Here is a 22,257-nt window from a genome sequence, read left to right as displayed (position 1 = left end):
GGTACTATGTGTATGATGACGAGGAAGTGGCTGCACGTTCAGTCAAGTCGAAGAGATTCATCACTAAAGTGATGTTTCTTGCTGCTGTTGCTAGGCCCCGTTTCGACCATCATTCCAAGAAACAATGGGATGGCAAGCTTGGTGTCTGGCCTTTCGTTCACGTGTCGCCAGCTGCGCGTGCAAGCAAGAACCGACCAAAAGGCACCCTGCTTACTGTTCTTCTCGCTGTCGACGCCAAGGTGTACAGTGATACGATCATGGACAAGGTTGTGCCGTCGATCCAACTCAAGTTTCCTGGCGATTGGAGGCACAGACAAGTGCTTATCCAACAGGATAATGCAAGCCCACATCGCCGTTTGACCTCGGAATTTCTCCAACAACAAGGCATTCGTGGAATCGGAGTCGTCAACCAACCCCCGAATAGTCCAGATTTCAACGTCTTAGATTTAGGATTTTTTAATTCTATTCAAAGTCTCCAGTACCAAAAGTCTACTCGTTCAATCAAGGAACTTATTGGTGCTGTGGAAAGTGCGTTTTATGAGTTGTCGACAGATACCCTTGCAAAGACATTCATAACCCTTCAAAAGGTTATGGAAAAGTCCATTGAAATACATGGCAGCAATAACTACAAACTTCCTCGTATGAGTAAGGATGCTAACATTGCTAACTTTGCTTTGTATAATGTCGAGTGCGATGCCTTCTTCCTACGAGAGCGCATTGACTCATTTGCATGAGCGTCTGGGCGAAGAAGCCACCATGGAAGCCTTGGTAGATTCTCTTGAATAAGTACTCCCGATCAACTTTAAAAAAATACAATAAAAATTTTGTTGAAAATATGTGGTTTTAGAGCTCAATACAAAATTCAAGTTGTTTCGAATGAATGTTGAATACTTTAATCAAATGAAAAACTACCTGACAAAAGTACCGGAACCGAGTAGTAAATGATATAGAATTTTGACTCCAAGGACAATTATTACGCCGCACACATATTTCCTCGACCGTCGCCACAATACCACTGATGCCTTTCGGAAGAACATCAACGCCATCGCCGCGTCAATGGACTAGGATCATATTCTACTTGGTTGTTGTATCTCAACCACTTCAAAACCCGATCGAAACCAAAACGTTGGAATATTCAAGGCGAAGTGAGTGGCAACGAGCCACTCAAATTACCTAAACTCTCAGACCCGATAATGGGATACACTCTACCAATACATATGGTACTCTGACCACCAAAAGTACCGACCAATAGACGGCAAGGAGCAGCCGCCACAGGTCTACTCCTTTCCGTCTCAGTAATTCGAGCCGAATACATCACTTCCCCACGAGTTACTTAACCTCGTAAGCGGTGGCGATCTTCTTGATTACAGTACGGCCGACTTGGCCGCCTTGCAAAACGCCTTGAACATCACGGGTACATCAGCGAAGATATAGTCGGCAGGCTCCCACGAGTTGTCCACGTCTTGGGGTCCGCACCACTTGATGAACAGCTCGTGATCCTTAATTGTGGCAACGTACCGCGCGTCAACCATTGCCTCCACCTCGAAGCCTTCTAAGTTGTGGGTGAGAAGCTCGGACGTCACGTCCAAGTCACAGCCCGCACAGAACTTTAGGCGGCTGGCGTGGACGGGACGGATATCGTTAGTCAGAAGGTTCTCGACTTCGATCCAGTTGCTGGTCACCTCGATAACGACGGTAGGGTGCACTCCTTGGTCCGCAAATGCTGGCGCAAGTGCCCCATACTTTCTGGTAGAGGGCATAGTCCTCCACTACGAACTGGGCCATCTTCACGCCCTGCTTCTCGTCGTGGTACTGCCGCGAGTGGTCATGTTTCCGTGCATTTTCCACCGACATATGCTTGTGCATTCTATCTTCTTCCAGCACCAGCTGGGTCGCGGCAATGTTCTCGCGTTGACCTTCTCCCACATCGGCCAGCGTGGCTGACATGATCTGAACCAGCAAGGCCGTAGTGTCAGCCGGCGAAATTGCCGGACGGCCAGACATGTCGGTCACGGGGGCCGTATCGCCGAAGGATGGTGATGGTAGCGAGTTGAGCACGAGCATGATGACGAGGTGGGCCTCGGGCCACAGGTCGGGCGCCATGCGCCACTCGCTAAGACATGCCCGGAATAGACGCAGCAACTGCCGCATCACGACCTCCACTGTGCCATTCGCCCACGGGCAGCAAGCAGTCGTGAAGTGATGGTGAGCCTTCAGCACGTGTGGAGCTCCGCGATCACTGGGTTCTTGAAATTGGGCCCCTGGACGGAGACCCACACGTAGCACACGCTGAACGGCGAATCACTGCAGCAGGCAGTCCTTCACGAACGTCGCTGCTGCCCCAGGAGCCGGGAACAACCAGACCATCTTCACATTTGACTACCAGCAGGTACTTGTCGTCTGTCGTGGAGGCGCCCATGAACACAAAGTCCCGATGAAGTAGTCAATTGGGCGGCGTGGTCGAGTGGAGGGCAAGCGGGCGCGGCGCACCGCCAGATGCACTGGCACAATGAAGGCACCGACGCACAAAACATTCGACGTCGCCCTTCATGCCGGTCCACTGGCAGAACGACTCCAGGCTGTCGAACGTGGCCTAGACCGTGCAGTGGCCGCCCAAACTTGCGTGGGCACACACGCACAGTGGCAGGTGCAACTCGGTGGCGGCGACGGACACCCAGATCACATCGTCGACGAGACGCAACGGCTACGACTGGCCCAACACCAGAACCACCTGGTGGACGGCGTTCTGGTTCTTGGTCATTCCCGACAAGACGTCCTCGGGGGTGACCACCTGGGCTTCGGCGATGGACGCAAATGCTGCCAAACAAATTTTTCGTCCCGCAACGGCGATATCAGCAGTGGCTGCTGGCTGATGGCACAGATGCTGGGGATGGTAGATCCCCAGCGCGACAGCAGGTCAGCCCAGACGTTGACTTCGCTGGGGTTGTCATGGATGACGTAACTGTAGCCCATCAGCAGCAGGGCCCACCGTTCCAACTTTGGGCCGTGTACTTGGGCACAGATGCCACAACAGATGTTGAGCTAAAACTAAATTTCAGGTTGCGATGATCCGTGTATAAATTGAAACCGGCGGCGGGATGGAGCAGGTAGTCCGCACTGTCCAACGTCTTTAGAATTGCATACGCCTCCCACCGACCAGCTACACTGGTGAATGTGCTGCTCAGAAACATGAACGGCTGGTGTTCTGGGTGTCAATTGCCCGGTCCAACTGGTCGGGCGGCACTTGCGTGATCACTGATCCCCAGTGGCCTTCCGACGCGTCAGCAAACACAAAAAGTCGCTGCTGGGGGTCTGGGTGAAACAGCTCCACCAAGTTCCCAAGCACGGCATTGGTCTTGGCCAAACAGTCGTCGTCGTGCACGACCGACCAGCTGACGTCCTCCAACAGCACGGACATCTCCTGGTAGCTGGGGTCGAGGGCGAACTACCAGTACCCCTTGAAGAAATCAAGGAGGAAAGAACACACAGCGCCACTCAAATGATCCACCTCCAACATGGGCATCGACCACGCGATCTGTTCAGTCTGGCTGTTGATCGGCCGCAGGTCCATCGTCATTCGGAACTCGTCCTTGGCCTGGGGCTTGCGCACGATCAGGGGGGCCGAGGCCCACCAGCTGGCGGGGTTCCGGTAGACAAAGCCAGCTGCCTCTAATGCCTTCACATGCTGCTGCATGAATTCTCGCTGAGGCAGAGAGTACTGACGGGCCTTGCATCTTATAGGCCGCGGCTCATCGGCCAAGTGCACCTTCAACGGCGGCATCTTGACGGGTGGGTCGCGGCCCAGTCTCAAACGGAATACTCGACGTACTTGTCGAGGAGCGCGGCCAACTTTGGGGCAAACTCACTTCCGCATCCGGCGATCACGGCCTCGACCACCTTCGCATCCAACACCACCTTCACCTCGGCATCGACGGCAACCATGTCGGGGAAATATGAGTTCATGTCCAGGGGTAACAGCTCGTCCTCTTCCTCGGCCAGGTTATCCACGAGCTCGTGGGACACGGCCAGCACGACCCCGCTGTGCGAGACCGCGTCGGCCATGTCGATCGCACCGGTGACGGACGCGGCCTCACGCAGCATGGCGCGTGGGTCGAACCCCAACTTATAAATGATGGCGCGGCTCAAAAGGATGTCGCCGACGTTGGCGGGCAGTCGCCCGTCGACACCCAGCACTTGAGATTTGTGAGCATTAGGGGGCCGGCGTCTGTCTCGAACCGCTGGTCCATCGTGGCTTCCTCGGTGACGGTGTGGGCAGGGCCAATAAAACCCTTGACCTTAATGGGGGTCTTGAGCTTGGTCACGAGGACGTGCGGCCTTGCTTTTATACTTTGGCCGGCGTCGCGGGGGGCACTTGAACACATTGTGCTCAGTGCTCAGGCACTTGAAACACGCACACCTTTCTTGGGTGAAGTTCGACTTCGGGACCTTGTCGACGTTCATGACGGCTACGACCTTGGGGGCCTTCCCAGCCTTGGGGGCCTTGGTCGCTGTGAGCAACTTGTCCGGCTTGGCGGCGGCGATTCCCGCCGCCATCATCGGCTCGACCTCGCCACAGCGACGCTTGTAGTCCACCAGCCAGCGCTAGAAATCGTCCACGTCCTTCTTGAGGCTGCGGTTCTCGTTCAACTTCAAGAGTTCCTTGACACGGGCGCGCGCGGCCAGTGGCTGGACGGCTGCGACGAGATAGTCGACCATTAGGTTTGGCTCGGCTCTTAGGTTTGGCTCGGCCTCCGCGAACCCCTCCATTAAGTGGCGCACGAGGGCAGCCACGAATTCCGAGAACAACTTTGATACCCGGGATTCGGTCGACTGCACGGTCGTGTCCATCTTGAGCTTGGCCATCGCGGAGTCCAACTTGGACATGTCAACAGAATCGCAATCCTTGGCGCGGAAGAAATTCTTTCAGTCCTCCTCCGTGACCTCGTGGCTGGCCTTCCCAATCCCCCAGTACACGATGCGCTCGACCGATAACGGGTCGATGCATGCGCTCAGCGGTGCGCGCTGGATCTGGGCGCCACCCAGACGCTGTGCGTTCGTGATGTTGACTTCGCGGCGTACTCCTCGTACTGGTGCATGAACTTGTGCATCTACACCTTGGTGGTGCCGTTGAACGACGGGGCTTTGGATACCTATTGGAACCAATTAGACGACTTGGACGCCCGCGACCACAAGGGCAGTCGTGAGCGCTGCAAGAGACGGTACCGGGGTCGCCGAAACGACATGTGAACAGGCGCTAGACTGACGTCGCATATCCTCCAGCTGCTTGCCATACTAGATAAACGCGGCGTGCAGCTTGGTGCTTGTGGCCCACAATCTGCTCTTACTTAGGTGCATGCAGCTGCTCGACGAGGACGTCTTGTCGTCGGCACTGCTCCTCTAGCTCAGCCATCAATCGACTCATAGCTGTGTTGCATCTGGGCTTAACAGGATTCTGCACGACGTCCAGCCGCACGGGTTAATCGTGGACAGCTGTCTGCACTTGGTTGCCCAGGTGTTGACCCGACCGCTGTACGGCAGCGATTTCTGGGGGTAGGCCACGTACGGCAACGCACAAGTTCGCGGTGTTTGACGGCAACGACATCGTGGGTGCGTATTGCAACTCTTCAGAGACGGTGCGTCGGAGCACCAGGCCAGCCGTTCCAGGTGGATACTAGATTCTCTCGGGGGTATGCTAGTCACAGAGAACGAACAGGCGCTGCATACGGGGTAGATGTAGATCGCTGCAAACGAGACAGATCAAAAACGAGTACATGCACACACACGTGTGGGCAACAGGAGACTTGGACTAACTGTAAAGAATTCTTTGTTGTATACAACCACTTCAAAACCGATTGAAACCAAAACGTTGGAATATTCAAAGGTGAAAGGCGAAGTGAGTTGCAAACGAGCCACTCAAACTACCTACACTCTCCGGCCCGATAACTACTCCGTCCCAAATTACCTCCACGTTTCAAATTCGAATTTGACTCATTTACCCAATTTCTACGAAATTTGTACCAATGAGAAGCTGGGAATTCGGTGGTTTGCTTGCTCATATTTATATTGCAGGTTTGTTGGATAATGTGCACACGATCATCAAAATAATACTAGTACAGTATTGCTCCTCAGCGCAGAATTAAAATCACTCACCAGACTTGATTAATGTACGGTCAAATGGGTACTTCGAAGTAAATAATTCGAAGAATGTAATAATTGTCCAGTGTCACACTAATTTCATCTTATTCAAAATCGATGTTGAAAACTTCGAAGTAGGTCGAAGGGTGGACTTGATTGGCTACTTGACTAGTAATCTGGGTTCTGATTGGTCAATCCTTTGTCTGTCGTTTGGTGCTTGAGCGCCGTACAGTACTCCAATTTCGAATCGACTTGACAATAGTAATCATAGGTAGGCAATATGATGTACTGCAGAGTCGAAACGATCATAAAGAAGGTTCAGGCTCTCGAACTTCGTTTGAAGCTCGTGGGTTGTCGTCATCAGGGATACTGTAGGACCACAATATACAGTACAAACATCAAGTTGCACTTGAAGGAATCTTCCATGGGTACTGTACTCAGCTTCATCAAGATATATTTAGCTCTTTTCATTTCGATTTGTCGCTTGCATCCCAACATGACGCTTCCCGTCTGAAAGTGATCTACTTTGACATGCCGGTTGGGCCGAGACCGTCCGTTTGGCATTGACCATCGGCGGCGTGCCGTTCGAAGACCAGCGATTGCAACGCGAACAATGGGCTGCGTTGAAGCCCTCTTTGCCGTTTAGAAAGCTACCAGCGCTCACCGTGGATGGCCACGTGCTGTGTCAGTCGCATGCCATTGCCCGGTACACTGGTTCGTTGGCTGGCTTGTACTCCACCGAAAACCGGCTGGATGCGTGCCGCGTGGACGAAATCCCCGACTTTTGCGAGGACTTTATGCAAAAGGTGATCCCCAGCTTCCGCGAAGCTGACCCCGCCAAGAAGGCGATGAGTGTTGAGCTGGCGTCGACCACGTTCCCTGAGATGTTTGCCTTGCTCGAAGCCCGCGTGGCGTCGTCGGGGTCGAAGGGTCCGTGGTTTCTCGACGCGATCTCGATTGCCGACTTGGACGTGTATTGTATGGTGTCGATGATGAAGTCTGGGTTCATGGACGATATCCCAACCACCATTTGCGACCGCTACACCAAGAATATCACCATTCACAATGCAGTGGCCGCCCACCCCAAGGTTGCTGCGTGGGACGAGGCCCACAAGAAGTAAAGCAAAGTGGACTACAGTAAAGTGTACTCTTGTACTTTCAACCTTGGGGATACACTCGTTTTTGTCGAAACTACTTGATCTTGCCAGACCAGGGCTTCGTTGGCTGCCTTCGATGCTGAATCAATGTGCACTTGTATGTGCACCGCCAACGTATGGCAATGCCAACAGTGTCCTTGTTGTCTTGACGATTAACAATTGCTCAATATGACTGTGTGCTCGATGAGCCGATGAGCCCATGATCGCTCGCATTACCGGATGGTTCCGGAATTTTACGAGAAACGTCTCCATCAGAATATCCAGGCGCAAGGTCACCGCCAAGAAACCGTGTGGTCCGTCAAGTTGATGCTCGAGACCAAGGGCGCGATCTGAAAAATGTTAACGCTGGCATGTCATCGGCATCAACACATTGATTCAGCACATTTTCATCTTCGTTTTCGTATGACAACATGCTTAGATATTCTTGTTTTGATCCTCACTACATGTACAGTACTTGTATGCCACAGCACTGGCAGCTAAATTCCCATTGACATGCCAACCTTGAAGCTGACGTACTTTGACCTGCCGAGTCGATCCGAGATCACGTGGTTGGCCTTTGCCATCGGTGGCATTGCGTTCGACGACTGCCGCATCCCTTGCAACCAGTGGCCAGTCCTGAAACCCGCCACGCCGTACAATCAACTGTCCATCTTGACCGTGGACGGTCATGTGTTCTCTCAATCCCATGCCATTGCGCGGTACGCTGGAGCATTGTCTGACTTGTACCCGACAAGCAACCCAGTGGCGGCGCTCCTCGTGGATTGACAACTTCAACGAAGAAATCCTGCGTTGCTCATTCCAGCCCCCTCAAATCCGATCCAGCGACGAAGCGGTCGCTACGCGAAGCGTTGGTGGCCAAGGAGTTGCCGAACAAGTTGGCGCTATTGGAGGCGCGATTGGCTAGTGCTAACACTAAAGAAGGGGAGGCTGGGTAGTGGATTCCAGCCATTTCGATTGCGGACTTGGCCATCGACAGCATTGCAGATCGGCTCAAGAATGGTGGCTGCCAGATATCCCCAAAGACATGAGTGACGTGTACCCGATCATCCCTTCTATCTACCGCGCTGTACACTCCCATCACAAGGTCGTGGCGTGGTATGCTTCCCAGCACTGAACAAAGGAATCGCTTGTTGGCGAAGTATAGTGTAGCTTGTTTGACATCGTTTAAATGCAAATCGAACATGTTTTCAAACAGTCAAATACCACTACAAGTTTTTTTAGCTACACCACCTTTGTGTGCGCTTTGTTCCACGCAGCGACTGCCGGATGGCTTGCCACGGCATTGAAAATGGTCATCATCTTGGGGTAGTCGCTGCAGATATTCACTGGAATGTGGTCCAGTACGCCAGACTTCATCATGCGTACCAAGTTGTAGACGTCCAAGTCGGCCAGCGTAATGCCGCTCAAAAACCACGGGCCAGCTGCCCCCGACGACGTCAGCCGCGCCTCCAACAACCCAAACATCTCGGGGAACGTCACCGTGGCCAGCTTCATACGCATCGCCTTGGTCCTCCCTGGGTCGCTTTCGTGAACAGTTGGGTACACTTTGTGCATGATGTCCTCAACGTAGTCGGTGATTTCGTCCACTCGGCACGCCAGCAACCGATTTTCAGTGGGGTATAGCCCCGTCAAACACCCGACGTATCGAGCGATGGCGTGGGATTGGCACAGCACTTGGCCGTCCACGGTCAGCACGGGCAGTTGCCGGAAGGGGAAACTCGCTTTCAGCGCCTGCCACTGCCCCCGGCTTACGCGCTCGTCTTCGAACGGCACGCCCGCGATGGTCAACGCCAAGCGCGTGGTTTCGGCCCGGCCAGCAATGTCAAAGTACGTGACTTTCAGGTGGTGGTTCATGCTAATGCTGGTGGAGGAAAGTTAGACACTGAGCAATGCAAGCTCTTGGTGATACTTACGAAACAGTTGGGATATCATACAACAACTGCCGAACCAACTGCCTGATGTTATACAATCGCGTTATGATTGGAGACAATATATATAATGACATGACAATTGGTGAGTGACGAAATGTTATTCCATATGCAATGGTGTCGGCTTTGTACTAGTAGTAACTGTTACTGAAGATCACGATTATTCAAACGCATGGAGCTCCACTAGTAAACGCTATTGATTGTGAGAAAAATAGATTCGGTTTTAATCCTTCAGAATTGACACCGCCGGTCCAAAGGGCTTTTTGCCTTTTCCCTTGCACAACAGGGCTTGTTTTTTCGCCATAACATACATTCCTGGTCCAGATCTAAATCGCGCCAACATGTCCAGTCGGTTTTCGCGCGACGATTTTGCCCGGTTACGTCGGTTAGGGCCAGATTTGAGGCCAGTCGTTGCAACCGTTTCATGCAAATTGAAGCGATTCCAAATTGAGATTTTGTAACTAACGTTACAAGTGGCACTACTCAATCAATTGTGAACCCCACAAGAGCAACTTTGACTACAAGAGCAACTTTGACTACAATGGCCACAACGACCGCCCCCGTCTACCCCACGTTGAAGCTCACGTACTTCGAAATGCCAGGACGAGCCCACGTGTCCCGTCTGGCGCTGGTCATTGCAGGCATCCCATTCGAAGACGAGCGCATCTCGCAAGAGGCGTGGCCAGCGCTCAAGCCGACGCTGCCGTATCAGCAAATGCCTACGCTGACAGTGGATGGCCAAGTGTTTGCCCAAGCGCACGCCATCGAGCGCTACGTCGGCAGCCTCTCAGGGATGTACCCGACGTCGAACCGGTTGCACGCGCTGTTGGTGGATGAAATCGTCGACTTTTTGGACGACATCACCAAGTTGCTCATGCCAAGCTTCTTCGAGCAAGACCCGGATAAGAAAAAGGTGCTGCGAGAGGAGTTGGCGGCCACGAGTTTCCCCCGCATGTTTGGCTTCCTCGAGGCGCGCCTGGTAGCGTTGCCGTCCAAGGGACCGTATGTCCTCGACTCGATTTCCATTGCCGACTTGGCCATTCACGGCATCATGCTTATGATGACATCGGGGTTTCTCGACCACATCCCCCAAGACATTTGCGACAAGTACACACGCACCATGGGGGTATTCAAGGCCGTGCAAGCGCACCCAAAAGTCATCGAGTGGTTTGCCAAATGTGATTAAGCACGAAGTCGAGTTGAAATTCCCTAACGTTTGTACGTTTTTGGGTTGCGTTGCTCCTACTTTTGATAGGCCAGTTAGCCGGGATTGCCTGTGTTCAGGCAATTTCTACTGCGTACAGTGCAGTGCAGTGCTGGGTGACGAGCATGTTGGGACTAGGAATTGTGTCGAGTGCACCATCCTTGGCCACGTTGTCGTCTTTTCGTGATGTACAGTATATTAGTTGGTATAGGTAGTTGCTCATTAATTAGTACTACTAGTAACGTAGCTCGAACCATGTTAATGGTGCACTTGAATCAGCCAATCAAATGTAGTAAAAATACTGGGAGATAACCTCCTTAATCTAATTAATACACGAAGTGAATTTTGGCGCCTGTCATGCACGACCGCGACCGCGATCGCGATATACACGTGTTGAGCTTGACAGAGCTGTTCAAGATGTGCTTGCTGGGCGAAACGGGAAGCCAGTGGCAGCGTTCTCCAAGATACTCTACAACACCCTCATGAAGTATGTGCACGCGACAAAGACCGGCACCACCACGACGCCAAAGCGAGGAGATTGTGAATGACGGTAAAGTTACAAATACTTTCATTGTACACGTATGTATATATTTCTCACGAGGCTGTAGTCACGGGTGACTTGCACTCCGAACGAAAGAAGAAGCGAAGAGCGGTGCTGGTGCTGTGTCCGTGTAGCTGGGCCTCAAGCCCTTGCCTAATGGTCAAGTCAAAGCCAACCGCAAGAACGCTGTGCACGTTGTAGTGTAATTCATCGCATTACATGAAATACCTTTGCATGTGATGTTGGACCTCCAATTTTTCGTGCACACCTGGTTGTGGATTCCTAAAATGTCAGACTCGCGTCAAATTCAAAAATGGTCACTGACAGTTACTCACAACTGTATAATTGCATTACCTGTCTGGATTAATATTTAACTACTGAAATTACATAACCTAACCACACAAAAAATATGGAAATGAGTATACAAACTTTAAGCTAATTGTGTGTACCAATAACTGGTTCTCACTTTTGAGTACAATTGCTTCGAAAATGGTATTTATGTCTGTCAAATAGACCGTGAAACACAATTATTTGAATGTCCAATGAATCAACTCCGCTTTGGCCTCATCCAGCACTTTTCGGAATGTGAATCTGATGCATCCATGCTGAGCTTCGTTCCTTCCACCGCAGCGTCTCGGAAAAAGTATTCTTAAATTGGTTTTCTACGTAGTATTAATAGCTGCAATGATCACAAGCCTCGTTTAGTGCTGTGGTCTATTCAACACGTACAGTGTACTGGTACATGCGTGCTAGAACCTTGTGGTAGGTATTTTCGCTATTCTGGCATGGCGACTACCATAAGTCACCGCGGGAGGTGCACACCTGGACAGTTTCCCGCCACAAAATGCTCCGGTTAATTGACACGCAGCCGGATGATCGATGCTGGTTCAGCATTCACAGTTTTGTGTTTATAGTTAGTGTGGCAGCGCCATCGTCAGCCCGATAAATGAGCAGTAGTAGTACTTACCCCACGCTAAAGTTGTCGTATTTTGACGTCCCAGCGCGTGCCCATGTGATTCGGCTGGCGTTGGCCATCGGTGGGATTCCGTTTGAAGACCACATCGTGTCCCGCGACGAGTGGCCATCTGTGAAGCCTTCGTTGCCCTTCGAGCAGATGCCCGTGTTGACTGTGAATGGCGAAGTATTTGCCCAGTCGCATGCCATCGAGCGATACGTGGGGCGGCTGGCGGGGCTGTACCCTCTGGAGAACGCACTTGACGCTCTTAAAGTTGACGAACTCGTCGACTTCATCGAAGACATCAACCAATTGTTCGTCCCGAGTCGAAACGAACAAGACCCAGCCAAGAAGAAAGCCATGCGTGAAGCCTTGGGAACGCATGAAGTGCCGAAACATTTTGCGCTCTTGGAAGCCCGCCTGCGATTGTCGTCGTCCGCTGCGGGGCCTTGGTATTTGGACAAGTTGTCGCTCGCTGACGTGGCAGTGTATGCCGCCGTGGTGATGATCAAAACAGGGTTCACCATGCACATCCCCACAACTCTCTGCGACGAGCATCCACGCATGTTGGCCATTTACGAAGCCGTCGGCGCGCATCCGAATGTTGTGGCGCGCTACGGGCATTGATCAGTTTGCACTTTGGTGTAATTTTTCAAAACACGGAGTAAAGTGTAACGCTGACGTTAGTATTTGGACAAGTGGTCTCTCGCTGACTTGGCAGTGTATGCCGCCGTAGTGATGATCAAAACAGGGTTCATGTTCTGCTAAAACATCCAAGCGACTACCAGTACATGTGAATCCAACACTGATATATCTAATATCAACACCGTCATAAGAGTTGGTCAATGCAACTATTGTCCTTCGACCACATTTACAGCCCGCGGTTGCTAAGTTAATGTAACACTGGAGTAACCGCAAGTGAAGTTATCTCTCCTATAAAATCCCTTTCAAATAGTACTACGAGCTGGTTTCTGTGCAGTAACAGCGTGCATTAACATAGCTACGGTAGCCCCAAACCAGACGACATTATTGGGGATGGTGAAGTCTAATCTTCGAACGGCAACATGAAACGGCTGTAACTGTTTTCAGGTATCTTTGGTGGGGGAGGTCACCACGACGAAAACAACGACCCTCTACGACAACATCGTGGCTCAATGCTAAAGCAAGGGTCAACGGTGCGAGACTTTGCGTCTGCCTTTGAACATGTACGTAGCCTCGATCCATATCATGCCGTTGGCCATCTCATTAACGAACGACATTGCCCCGATCGTTGCATGACCATATTACAGGAGCGGCAAGCGTTGGTCAAAGATCTCGAGTCGATGCGCCTCCAGCTTTTGCGCAAGGACGACCAATGCAAGAAGAGCGCGGCCGTTGCAAGTTCCCAGCTCATCGCGTTGAAGAAGGAGCTGGGCGAACTGCACAGCCAGCGGGTGCTCGTGGAAAAAGAGAGCGACTTGTACCAGCAAAAGTGCAAGGACTTGACAACGCTGTTGGAAACGTCGTATGACCAGCACGAAGAGGACCAGACCAAGATCGTCAAACTGTCTGAAAACGTAAGCAAGCGTACTGTGTGGGCCAAATGCCAACACATGATTTCGTGTAGCTCAAACGACTCAAGAAAAAGTACGACGACGGGCTCAACATGGCGCGGAAAGAAGCCACGATTTCCGTCATGAACACGCACGAAGAGCGCAAGTCGCTCAAAGTAAACGCGGAGCGGCTGCGGTGCAAACTCAACACAGAGCGAAAGGAATGGATGGACACTAAGCAGTCGCTTCTGGAGACAGTCGAGGAGCACCGGTCACGCACCGACTGCCTCGAGCGCGAGCTGCGCGAAGCCAAACTGAGCGAAAAGAGCTACCGGATGTGCCAGGACCAGCTACAAGCCGAAATCCGCAGCTTGAAGCACGACCTGTCGGTTGCCGTGACAGACCACAGCGTGGCGAAACTAGCGATTGAAAAGTACAAGAACGAGATCTGCCGCGTCGTGGAAGAGACGCGGATGCAGCGGGACAGCGACCAGACGCTGCTCGAGCGGCTCCATATGGCCCAAGAGGACGCGACTATGAGCTGGCGAAGTCGCACCGCGCTGTTTCATGAAAACTGCACACTCAAGCAAAACCTGTACGCCGCGCAGCAAAAATACGACGGGTACGCGTTGTGGCCTACCGTTGACTTGTGTACACAAAATTGGCATTGTGAGTGGTTTGTGTACCGTTCAGTGCGGTGTACGACGTCATAGTTACCATTGGATTGTATTGTATCGCTGTCACGTTGGAGGATTCTAGACACTCAAAGAGTACAGAAGTTGGTGGAGTGTGCATGTGTATCCGTGCCAGCAGCTTTCCAGGATCTAGTTGTCCTTTGGTGGTTTCGCCTACATGCCCTAGGGAAAATTCCGATTTTGCACTTGTCTCGTTACCGTGCGTTTGCCTTAATAATCATATACTACAATTGTGTTTATGCGTTGGCAACAACGACTACGAACCCCCTGTAACGAACAAGTTTCAACGGTCCATACATAGCGTGGTCTCCAAACGAAAGCAAGACAAGGCAGCTAGCAGCATGCTCACGGAAGAATTGTCCGAGGTGCGCCGAGACACCAAGCGCATGTCTATGGCGTGGGAGGCGCAGTCAGTGGAGCAGACGCAGCGCATGAAGCGAAGTCACATCGAAGCCATCGACTTGCTCAAGGAGCGGCACGCTGCGGAACTTCTACAGCTGACGGTCGAGAACGAGAGGAAGTTGGCCAAGTCGGACGCGTCCCACCGCGTGATGCTGGAAGAACTCGGCGCGGCGCATCGAGATCAAGTGCAGGCGGCGCGCGATGTGGTGGAAAAGCAAATGCACATGGCCGTGAACCAGGTGCAAGTGCTGTGCGAGTCCACCCAGCATAAGCTGCTCAGTGTGACCAAAGAGGTAGTCCGACCTCCTATCGATCAAATTCATATACATACATGGACAGAACTATCATCACAAGTTTGTGTGTGTCAATATGCAGAAAGAAGGTGCGGAAATGCAAGTTCGCGAGCTCCAACAAGAGCTGGACGCGTGGCGCGACAAGGAGAAGAAGCTGATTCAGATCATGGAACATGCCCAACGAATGAATGCGAATGTCGAAGAACGACATTTGTCCTTGGAGTGCAAGCACTTGGATGCGCAAAAACAGCTGGAAGAGTTGGCTTTGAGTGTACAAAGCTTGCAAGCTACGGTGCGTCCACGTCTTGGTTTTGATGGAGCTCGTGGAAACGATGATCAATGTTATGGTAGATCGCCAACCAGCGCGACTTGATCGATGAGCTCGAGCGGTCGCGTCAAGTCCAGGTAACTATCGAACGCCCATTGTGGGCTGCCCGTTGTTTCGATGCATAGTTTGCAAGCGACTTTGTGGGCAACGTGATGACACACGACGCTTATGCAATGATGTGTATAGGCGGACGAGTACGTTCGGGAGCTGGGGGGGGTTGAGACGGAAAAACTCGAATGCAGGCGAGAAATCGCCCACTTGCAAGAACAGCACTCGCGCGATGTGCTAGCTTTGGAAGTCATGAAGCGCAACCAAGACCACACCATCAAGCAAATTACACAAGCTCAGTTTAGTGCGAATCGATTGATTGAAGTATGAAAATGAGCCTGGGGAAAAGTGTGTGTGTGTGGACTCATGTTGCTTGGGCTAGGAGCAAGCGAAGACGATCGAGGATCTATTGGAATCTCGCATGAACCAACCCAACGAGGTATGCATGACGAAGGTCATTCCTTGTCGAGGCTACTACTGTACCATGTGACCACGGACGGCTAGGCGAACAACGCATCCTGCCGGCGACCACAGTGCCATGCCGTGGCCGAGGCCTTGCACGACATGCAGAGCAACAGTCCGTCGCAACATCAACTAGACGACTTGCAAACCCTGCTGAAACAGACAAACCATCAAGTGAGTGTGTTGGAGAGGGAGAAGCAAAAGCTGGCGAGGGTCGTCGAAGAGCAAGCCGTGACGATCCACGAGCTCACCATGCAGGATGAACACGGCGTTAATGGTATCAATGACGGCAGCGACGCAAGTTCTAACAGTGGCAACAGCCCTGAGACACACAAGTGGGATGACTTGTTCGAGGTACGCACTACAAACGTAGCTCATCCTTTCCTCGTCACCTGAATGTCATCGATGTAGGAAGTGCAGATGAGTTGAAATTCCGGATAATTAACGTATGTGATTGGTCGCATGCGTCTTGTATCCGGAATGCAACATTACACTCGTCATTGAAGGCGGTGAGTAGCGCGACAGGTTTCTCATCCCTACCACGCGGTAGCGAAGGAGGATTCTACCAGGCAGTAAGTAGTGTTGGACTTTTCTCTAGCATGACAGGAGCCGCAGCAGTCACCATCACGGACGAGCTGTCGTCGGCCATCACGTTTGTGATCTATGGCGTGAGCTCGTTCTGCATTCTGACTGCGTATTCGACTGTCGTCCAAAATTTCCACGCCGCGGGGTGTCGGCATGGCCAACTCCACCGGCGTCACTCCAAAGAGCATGCACAAGGGGGTGCTGTACTGACGACGCCAGCGACAGAAACAGCATTAGCGAGCCAACTATTGCCCGCGAAATCGGACGATGACGGCGATGATGGCGACGACCAGCAGGAGGCCACCGCTCCTGTGCCGTACTGGGACTTGATGCCAAAACACAGCGCCCTCCAGCAACATCACATGGGAGCTTCGACGACGATGCCATTGTACACATGTGTGTGCCAACTACCTGTAGCCATCCCAGTGCCCACGGACGGCGACGCAATGCGCTATCCCAAAGCATACTCCGTGTCCGTTTCACGAGGCATTGGGCCGACAGATTGCATGACCAGCACGACACGCATGGGCTACGACGACACCGGAAACGACGAAGGGTCAAGGTGCCGAAGCGCGTCGTGTCCAGCTGCTCGCAACCCCCACTTTCGTCCCATGTAATCTCTCGTATAAGACGTTTACTCTAACGAGTTTTCGATCCAATTGCTAATAACGTTTGATGTTAGCAACCCACTGCCTTGCCTAACCCCGTCCTTGAGCGAAAACAAGAGCAGCCACCACAATGCACCCTTGCCAGCTCCTGCTGCCACGACCAAGTCACCGCCACGTCCTCCTCCATCAGTCTTGCTAGCGTTGACGGCGCAAGCAAACACCCGCGAGCGTCGACACCGCAGCCTTTTCCGGGCAAACATTCACGTGGGGCTGGCGGTGGCTTCAGTGTCTCTTGAAGACGTATATAGTGTCCGCGTCGAGTTGAAGTGCCCAGACAACGCCGAGAGCCACGCTGTCGCCGCCGTCCTCTGGGGCTTCACATGCACAATGGCCGAAATGAAAACGACGAGGGACCTCATGCAATGTGAAGTGGACGGAGCGAAGGTGCTTGGGGGGCTGGAGATTGCATCCAGCCGCGATATGCAGACATTTTTCGACACTGTCACGAACGAACCACGGTGGGCAGATGCCCCAAGCCTCCGCAAGCTGTGCCAAATGTGGTGAGGGGTGATATCCAGTCAATACTAAGCGCGTGGCCGTGGAAACAAAAAGTTGTTCATACGAGAAGTGTACGAGTACTTTACTGTTAACGTTAGTATTATTAATCCTACTAGGGTTAGGTACTTTGAAGTACACCATTTTGCGTTTAATTTCAGCTGTAAAATTGGTGTTAGGTGAAATATATCCGCTGTTGGTGGAAATATTTTGAAAAAAACTGAAATTGGACTCAAAATGGTGTAGTTCCCTGTACTATACTGTATGTCAGTATGTATATCTCCATATAGCATTTGTCTCAGGTTGGGTAATCGCCCAGAATTGCTATGGTTATGTTCACGTGGTACTTGCTTGTGGAGGTGAGCAGTAACTGTGCGCTAAACAATAAACACCTTGGTAGGCGCCTTTTTCAAATACAGTCCCATTCTCGGTGGGTTCACTAAACGGATGAGCTATTACAGTATTACCTATAATACCTCCAACAGCAAATCTACAATGTATAACGACAAACCAAACAGAACCCCCTGTGATTTTCTGCGTGTTAAGTTATAGTCGATTTTCTTCAAATTGCCCACGGTTTGCACGAACTGAGCTGAGACATCTGATTGGCTAATATCCGCTTTGCCCTTTCCAGTAGAAAATGTATTGTAGCCAATCAGCGACACGTAATTTCGGATAGACCCATGGGTGCGATTGGGTGCCTGCTTCACTTGGCGAGATTCGATTTGACAGTAAGCGGGGCCAGGAAATTCATACGGAATCTCCAATGTCGCAGTGTCTTGGTAAGAACTCCCATTTGTGTTATGAAACAAATTTGTGTTACGTTAGTTGATGCTATCGACGTTAATCTAGTGGCCCTCGTAAAGTGCTGCTGTCGTTCACACGATATCCAAAACCAAATAAATCGACCAGCCTAACACTAGTTTATTTAAATCGCCACCCGGTCAATCCAGAAACTCCAGCACCACACCACTACTTCCAGCTTCTGTCGTCGCCTCGGGGTACGTCAACTGCATCGTGGCCAGTGTGAGCTCCATGTGCACTTTCATTTCCGCGGCCGATTCCGTCGCAAATTCAGCCATCAACTCGTCCGTGTACGGGTGAACTTGGGTCTTCCACCCGTGGTCGATCTCGTACACTATTTGGGTGCCGTCGAGATGGATTTCGCACGCACAGCTCTTCGAGTCGCCCTTGGACGTGACGACGTCTACCTGCGGCATGACCAAGAGTAGCGTGTTCACGTCCACTTGATCACCTGACGTAACGGACAGCCGACTTATCAGCGCCGACGCCACCGGATGGTACAGCTGCCGGACGCGTCCATGTAGCACACGTTTGTCAAGTGTCAAGGCTTTGAGCTGTTCGAAACACTTGGCCGATTCACGAGAGTACGAGGTTGCCATCGTGGCGTAGGCGGCAGATTGGACCTCCATTTGCCTGGTCAATTGATCGAGTTGAGTTTCCAGTGCATTCGGGGCAGCACCGCCTTGGGGATATACGACAAACGCTGGGATTTGTGTTTGAATCGCCCACAAGTCAACGTCCCTTGCTTTAGTTTGTTTGCTCCAGATGCACCACGCCAGCTTGGAACATGTGAAATGGACCTACAACACACACATACACACACATTGCCGCCCTCACTTTCACTTGTTAAAAGGGCAAACGCACTGTGCCGCTGGTGGTGGGGTTGTACAAGTGAAAGACCACTTGATTGCCAGGCAAGGTCCACACAGAGTAGCGCACGCGCTGTCCGTCTCGCATCGTAGCCGCGCCAGCCATCAGTTTATGCGTGCAGCCCATTTCGAGTTTGTGCCGGCGGCCGTCCGTGTACCCGACTTTGCATTTCCGTCGGTCGCCGCTTGTCTTGTCGTGGAACTGAAACGGTTGGCTGGCTGCCGCAGACATGTACGCGACTTCCTGCTCGCATTCTAGCATGTGACGCTTGATGTCGGCTTGGTAGTGCGCACTCGCCTCTTGTTGTTTGGCGAGGACGGTAGTGATGTCTTGTGTCGTGGCCTAGCGAAGCCAACGATGAACATCCAATTGTCAGTATTGTTTTCTATACGAGGCTGGGCACAACAATACAATACGAACCTTGATTTGGGTTTGCGTGTCAGCTCTCTCGCGTTTGAGTCGCTGGCGTCGGTCGCGCAGCTCTTGCTTCTGCTGCGCTTTCGTCTCCTTGTCCGCCGACGCGTTCACGACGTCTGCCAGCCCCTTGCTCTCGACGTCGTCAAGCTGATCCTTGACCGCGATTTCTTTGGCTCGCAGCACGTCCCGCGCCACTTCCAACTCTTTCAACTCGACTTGGAATTGCCCGTCAATATCTGTGACCACCTGTTGCAATTCTCGCACCTGGCGGGAATCCGTCAGTCGTGTCGATCACAACGAAAATCTGTCCGTGTCTGTTGAATGAAAAGGCCTGAATTACACGGTGGAGCCAACCACAAACCCAACCAAGACATCGAAACGAGGTTTGGTTAAGGATGACAGTGACGACGTTTGCAATACATAGACCACAAGCATGCAAAACGCGCATAAGAGTGCTGATGTCCATGTACAACTCGTACTTGTTTGTAGCACGCGGTTTGCACCAGGGTGACGGCATTGGCCACCTCTTGGCGATACTCTCGCTCTGCCACTGAATCTGCGGTCTCGGCACATTCAAGAGCCAAGGTCTTGTTGAAGAAACCGACGCGACCATCCACAGCCAACGCTGTCTCGCCCAATGAATTGTGCACTAGGCGCAACTACCCAGAATGTGTATTATAGCACCCTGTTACGATATATATATACGAATTGCATACATGTTTTATGACTGTGGACGCGACGACAACTTTGTCTTGCTTGGACCATTGATGGGGAGGCGCGAGCAGTCGAGCCAGAGCCCCCGCATGGTGCAGCCCCACGGGCAGCGCGTATTGGGTCCCGGACATCGGGTGATATGCGACAATGGCGAAATTTCGGATTTGGTTTGGGTATTGGTGCACTGTCACTGTAAACCACAACCCTCCCATCTAATTCCGACAAAATGTCAGCGTGGAAGGTACAAAAGTGGTTTAGAAGAAACTCGCACTTTGAGGCTTCGGGCTACTATGCGGTACCGCTGGCGGCGAGCCATTGTGAGGAATTTCAGCGCGTCTAGCCGCTTCTGCTCGGCTTCGAGCTGCCGCTGCCGTTCTCGTTGTTGTCGTCGAAGTTTGGACTACAATTTTTGTCTCACCCTCAGACAATGTAACCACATGAAGAACCATTATTGTACGGTTTGATATGAACGATAGATGGTAGGCTTACGGCGCTGATTTTCATGTGTTTGTTGATGTGCAAAGTGGGGGTTTCAGACGGGGTCGCGCCGTCCGGTGGGTATGTGAAGTAAAGCATGGCCACGATGCCCGTGACAAGCTAAAACTCAACGAATCGTGGTGAGATCGAATGTAGACGGAAATGAACTATCGTACATCTTCTTTTCGACCAGCGACTAACAAGTCCATGTGATCCTGAAATAAGTTTTCCAATTCATCCATCGACAGCTGCATCGTGTGGTTGAGGGCCAACGCGGGATCGTACACGTTCAGCACAATGAATCTAGGGGACACGAATGATATATGATATGATGGAAATGCCTAAAATGATGGATGATGAAAATGATATTTGTTGGTCGTACCGTTTGCTTTGCAGTCCTGCGCCGTAGACGCGACCAAAAATGTTGACTCCAATGGCTGTCACGATCACATAACTCAAATCGATGATCACTCCCCGTCGATTCAGTCTCTGTTCGTTGTCCTAGATTATAGCTGTAAAGAGCATGTAACAGACTACTAAGAGAAAACCAAGGGACGGACCTTCCGCGATGCCCTCCACTTGGTCGTAGAATGATACCGACCGTCGGTCATCGGATATCTGCCTGGACGAACAGCTTGAATCACAGACAGCTCATCCCTTCCCCACGCTTTGTCGCGATCTCGGATTGGTTCCTTCCACCTTTCCACCTAGATATATTCGTCAAATCGCCTTCTGTTCACCCCCCCCAACTAAACATCAGCCACCTCCCCCCGACTCAATGTGTCAACGCTATACACGAAAATAGACGACGATCGTACGTCAAAGAGACGAGACCGATGGGCTTTGGCAAAACAAGGCATGAGGGGAACTTCATCCGTTGTCGAGCATTTCTTGGGCAGGAATAATGCCAACGGGTTCACAGAACGGAGGGTGTCCACTTCGTTGTACTGGACGATCTCTTCCAGCCCAATCTCAGCCGGACCGTCGACGTGAAGAATCACTCGTCTGCGTTGGAGCACCCGAGTCTCCTGCCCATATGCCAACGATGTATCGAAGTGAAATTCCTGGAAATGTAGAGATTGTCGCACCAAGTGGGGAAGCAAGAGGGGCTGCCTCGTGCATATGGGTCGACGCATATTGTCGTCGTCGTCGTCGCGGGGGGTTGGATCAAGGGGGGCCAAGGGCGATGGGTCCGATCGAGTTATTGGACACAGCTTGCACGCTTTGTGTTTCAGTTTGTGCGGCGATTTTAACGGTCGTTTGTTGGATAGAATTTCGTCATGAAGTAGTACGCGGTAAAACTCGGATGACGGAGATTCTACAAGACGCAGTGATTAGGCGTTGCATCGACGGCGACAAGCCACGCACCCATGTACGCGCTGGCGGCTGGAACTACGAACGGTTTCGACTTTCATAACCGATTAGCCGTTACAATCGACGAGGCACACATCAGTGGAAGGTCATGCACCTCTACGGGGTTCTTGAAGGGTGCTTGATGGGGAAAATGGCAAGGCTTGCGGGGGGACATGCCTTTAAGGAGTTAATTT

At 51.9% G+C, this 22,257-nt stretch overlaps 13 protein-coding genes across 16 annotated transcripts; 6 read left to right on the top strand and 7 right to left on the bottom strand.

Annotated features, from left to right (window-relative positions):
• Window positions 1–1,364: 1,364 nt before the first annotated feature.
• Window positions 1,365–2,419, bottom strand: H257_10279 (hypothetical protein; the record flags this gene model as incomplete). The annotated part of the gene is made up of 3 exons (XM_009836769.1): window positions 1,365–1,746; window positions 1,778–2,261; window positions 2,287–2,419. The coding sequence occupies 3 exons, from the start codon at window positions 2,417–2,419 to the stop codon at window positions 1,365–1,367; spliced, it is 999 nt and encodes a 332-aa protein (XP_009835071.1).
• A 24-nt stretch (window positions 2,420–2,443) lies between these two features.
• On the bottom strand, window positions 2,444–3,781 carry H257_10278 (hypothetical protein; the record flags this gene model as incomplete). The annotated part of the gene is made up of 4 exons (XM_009836768.1): window positions 2,444–2,593; window positions 2,732–2,817; window positions 3,196–3,445; window positions 3,488–3,781. The coding sequence occupies 4 exons, from the start codon at window positions 3,779–3,781 to the stop codon at window positions 2,444–2,446; spliced, it is 780 nt and encodes a 259-aa protein (XP_009835070.1).
• Window positions 3,782–4,142: 361 nt separating this feature from the next.
• Window positions 4,143–4,557, bottom strand: H257_10277 (hypothetical protein; the record flags this gene model as incomplete). Its single annotated transcript, XM_009836767.1, has 2 exons — window positions 4,143–4,371; window positions 4,418–4,557. 2 exons carry the CDS (start codon window positions 4,555–4,557, stop codon window positions 4,143–4,145), a joined length of 369 nt encoding a protein of 122 aa, XP_009835069.1.
• A 45-nt stretch (window positions 4,558–4,602) lies between these two features.
• On the bottom strand, window positions 4,603–4,884 carry H257_10276 (hypothetical protein; the record flags this gene model as incomplete). The annotated part of the gene is made up of 1 exon (XM_009836766.1): window positions 4,603–4,884. The coding sequence occupies one exon, from the start codon at window positions 4,882–4,884 to the stop codon at window positions 4,603–4,605; it is 282 nt and encodes a 93-aa protein (XP_009835068.1).
• Window positions 4,885–4,923: 39 nt separating this feature from the next.
• Window positions 4,924–5,422, bottom strand: H257_10275 (hypothetical protein; the record flags this gene model as incomplete). The annotated part of the gene is made up of 2 exons (XM_009836765.1): window positions 4,924–5,140; window positions 5,346–5,422. 2 exons carry the CDS (start codon window positions 5,420–5,422, stop codon window positions 4,924–4,926), a joined length of 294 nt encoding a protein of 97 aa, XP_009835067.1.
• Window positions 5,423–6,631: 1,209 nt separating this feature from the next.
• Window positions 6,632–7,256, top strand: H257_10274 (hypothetical protein; the record flags this gene model as incomplete). The annotated part of the gene is made up of 2 exons (XM_009836764.1): window positions 6,632–6,643; window positions 6,684–7,256. The coding sequence occupies 2 exons, from the start codon at window positions 6,632–6,634 to the stop codon at window positions 7,254–7,256; spliced, it is 585 nt and encodes a 194-aa protein (XP_009835066.1).
• A 528-nt stretch (window positions 7,257–7,784) lies between these two features.
• H257_10273 (hypothetical protein) lies at window positions 7,785–8,057 on the top strand (the record flags this gene model as incomplete). The annotated part of the gene is made up of 1 exon (XM_009836763.1): window positions 7,785–8,057. The coding sequence occupies one exon, from the start codon at window positions 7,785–7,787 to the stop codon at window positions 8,055–8,057; it is 273 nt and encodes a 90-aa protein (XP_009835065.1).
• Window positions 8,058–8,312: 255 nt separating this feature from the next.
• H257_10272 (hypothetical protein) lies at window positions 8,313–9,265 on the bottom strand. Its single transcript, XM_009836762.1, has 2 exons — window positions 9,206–9,265; window positions 8,313–9,153 (listed from the first exon to the last, which is right to left on the bottom strand). Exon 2 carries the CDS (start codon window positions 9,144–9,146, stop codon window positions 8,514–8,516), a length of 633 nt encoding a protein of 210 aa, XP_009835064.1. The 5' UTR covers window positions 9,147–9,153; window positions 9,206–9,265; the 3' UTR covers window positions 8,313–8,513.
• Window positions 9,266–9,688: 423 nt separating this feature from the next.
• H257_10271 (hypothetical protein) lies at window positions 9,689–10,459 on the top strand. The gene has a single exon (XM_009836761.1). The coding sequence runs from the start codon at window positions 9,762–9,764 to the stop codon at window positions 10,404–10,406; it is 645 nt and encodes a 214-aa protein (XP_009835063.1). The 5' UTR covers window positions 9,689–9,761; the 3' UTR covers window positions 10,407–10,459.
• Window positions 10,460–11,871: 1,412 nt separating this feature from the next.
• On the top strand, window positions 11,872–12,615 carry H257_10270 (hypothetical protein). The gene has a single exon (XM_009836760.1). The coding sequence runs from the start codon at window positions 11,912–11,914 to the stop codon at window positions 12,545–12,547; it is 636 nt and encodes a 211-aa protein (XP_009835062.1). The 5' UTR covers window positions 11,872–11,911; the 3' UTR covers window positions 12,548–12,615.
• A 412-nt stretch (window positions 12,616–13,027) lies between these two features.
• On the top strand, window positions 13,028–16,143 carry H257_10269 (hypothetical protein). The gene is made up of 10 exons (XM_009836759.1): window positions 13,028–13,125; window positions 13,210–13,476; window positions 13,527–14,074; window positions 14,449–14,842; window positions 14,925–15,134; window positions 15,194–15,247; window positions 15,357–15,542; window positions 15,601–15,657; window positions 15,723–16,034; window positions 16,092–16,143. The coding sequence occupies exons 1-10, from the start codon at window positions 13,075–13,077 to the stop codon at window positions 16,107–16,109; spliced, it is 2,097 nt and encodes a 698-aa protein (XP_009835061.1). The 5' UTR covers window positions 13,028–13,074; the 3' UTR covers window positions 16,110–16,143.
• Window positions 16,144–16,186: 43 nt separating this feature from the next.
• H257_10268 (hypothetical protein) lies at window positions 16,187–17,593 on the top strand. Its single transcript, XM_009836758.1, has 2 exons — window positions 16,187–16,878; window positions 16,948–17,593. The coding sequence occupies exons 1-2, from the start codon at window positions 16,280–16,282 to the stop codon at window positions 17,435–17,437; spliced, it is 1,089 nt and encodes a 362-aa protein (XP_009835060.1). The 5' UTR covers window positions 16,187–16,279; the 3' UTR covers window positions 17,438–17,593.
• A 739-nt stretch (window positions 17,594–18,332) lies between these two features.
• On the bottom strand, window positions 18,333–22,238 carry H257_10267 (hypothetical protein; the record flags this gene model as incomplete). Of its 4 annotated transcripts, XM_009836755.1 has the most annotated exons (15): window positions 18,333–19,032; window positions 19,097–19,345; window positions 19,400–19,444; window positions 19,523–19,783; window positions 19,999–20,178; window positions 20,236–20,445; window positions 20,505–20,633; window positions 20,723–20,830; window positions 20,887–21,013; window positions 21,093–21,211; window positions 21,271–21,417; window positions 21,529–21,738; window positions 21,799–22,028; window positions 22,079–22,118; window positions 22,179–22,238. In XM_009836755.1, the coding sequence occupies 15 exons, from the start codon at window positions 22,236–22,238 to the stop codon at window positions 18,373–18,375; spliced, it is 2,775 nt and encodes a 924-aa protein (XP_009835057.1). In that variant the 3' UTR covers window positions 18,333–18,372. The 4 variants fall into 4 exon arrangements, with proteins under 4 accessions (XP_009835057.1, XP_009835056.1, XP_009835059.1 ...); XM_009836754.1 differs by having other exon boundaries at window positions 19,097–19,444; XM_009836757.1 differs by lacking the exons at window positions 21,529–21,738; window positions 21,799–22,028; window positions 22,079–22,118; window positions 22,179–22,238 and having other exon boundaries at window positions 21,271–21,453.
• Between the last annotated feature and the right edge of the window lie 19 nt (window positions 22,239–22,257).

Source organism: Aphanomyces astaci (assembly GCF_000520075.1).
Source record: "Aphanomyces astaci strain APO3 unplaced genomic scaffold supercont1.27, whole genome shotgun sequence".
Lineage (NCBI taxonomy): Eukaryota > Oomycota > Saprolegniomycetes > Saprolegniales > Verrucalvaceae > Aphanomyces > Aphanomyces astaci.
Note: the sequence above shows the minus strand (reverse complement) of the source record. Positions and strands in the feature narration are given on the sequence as shown.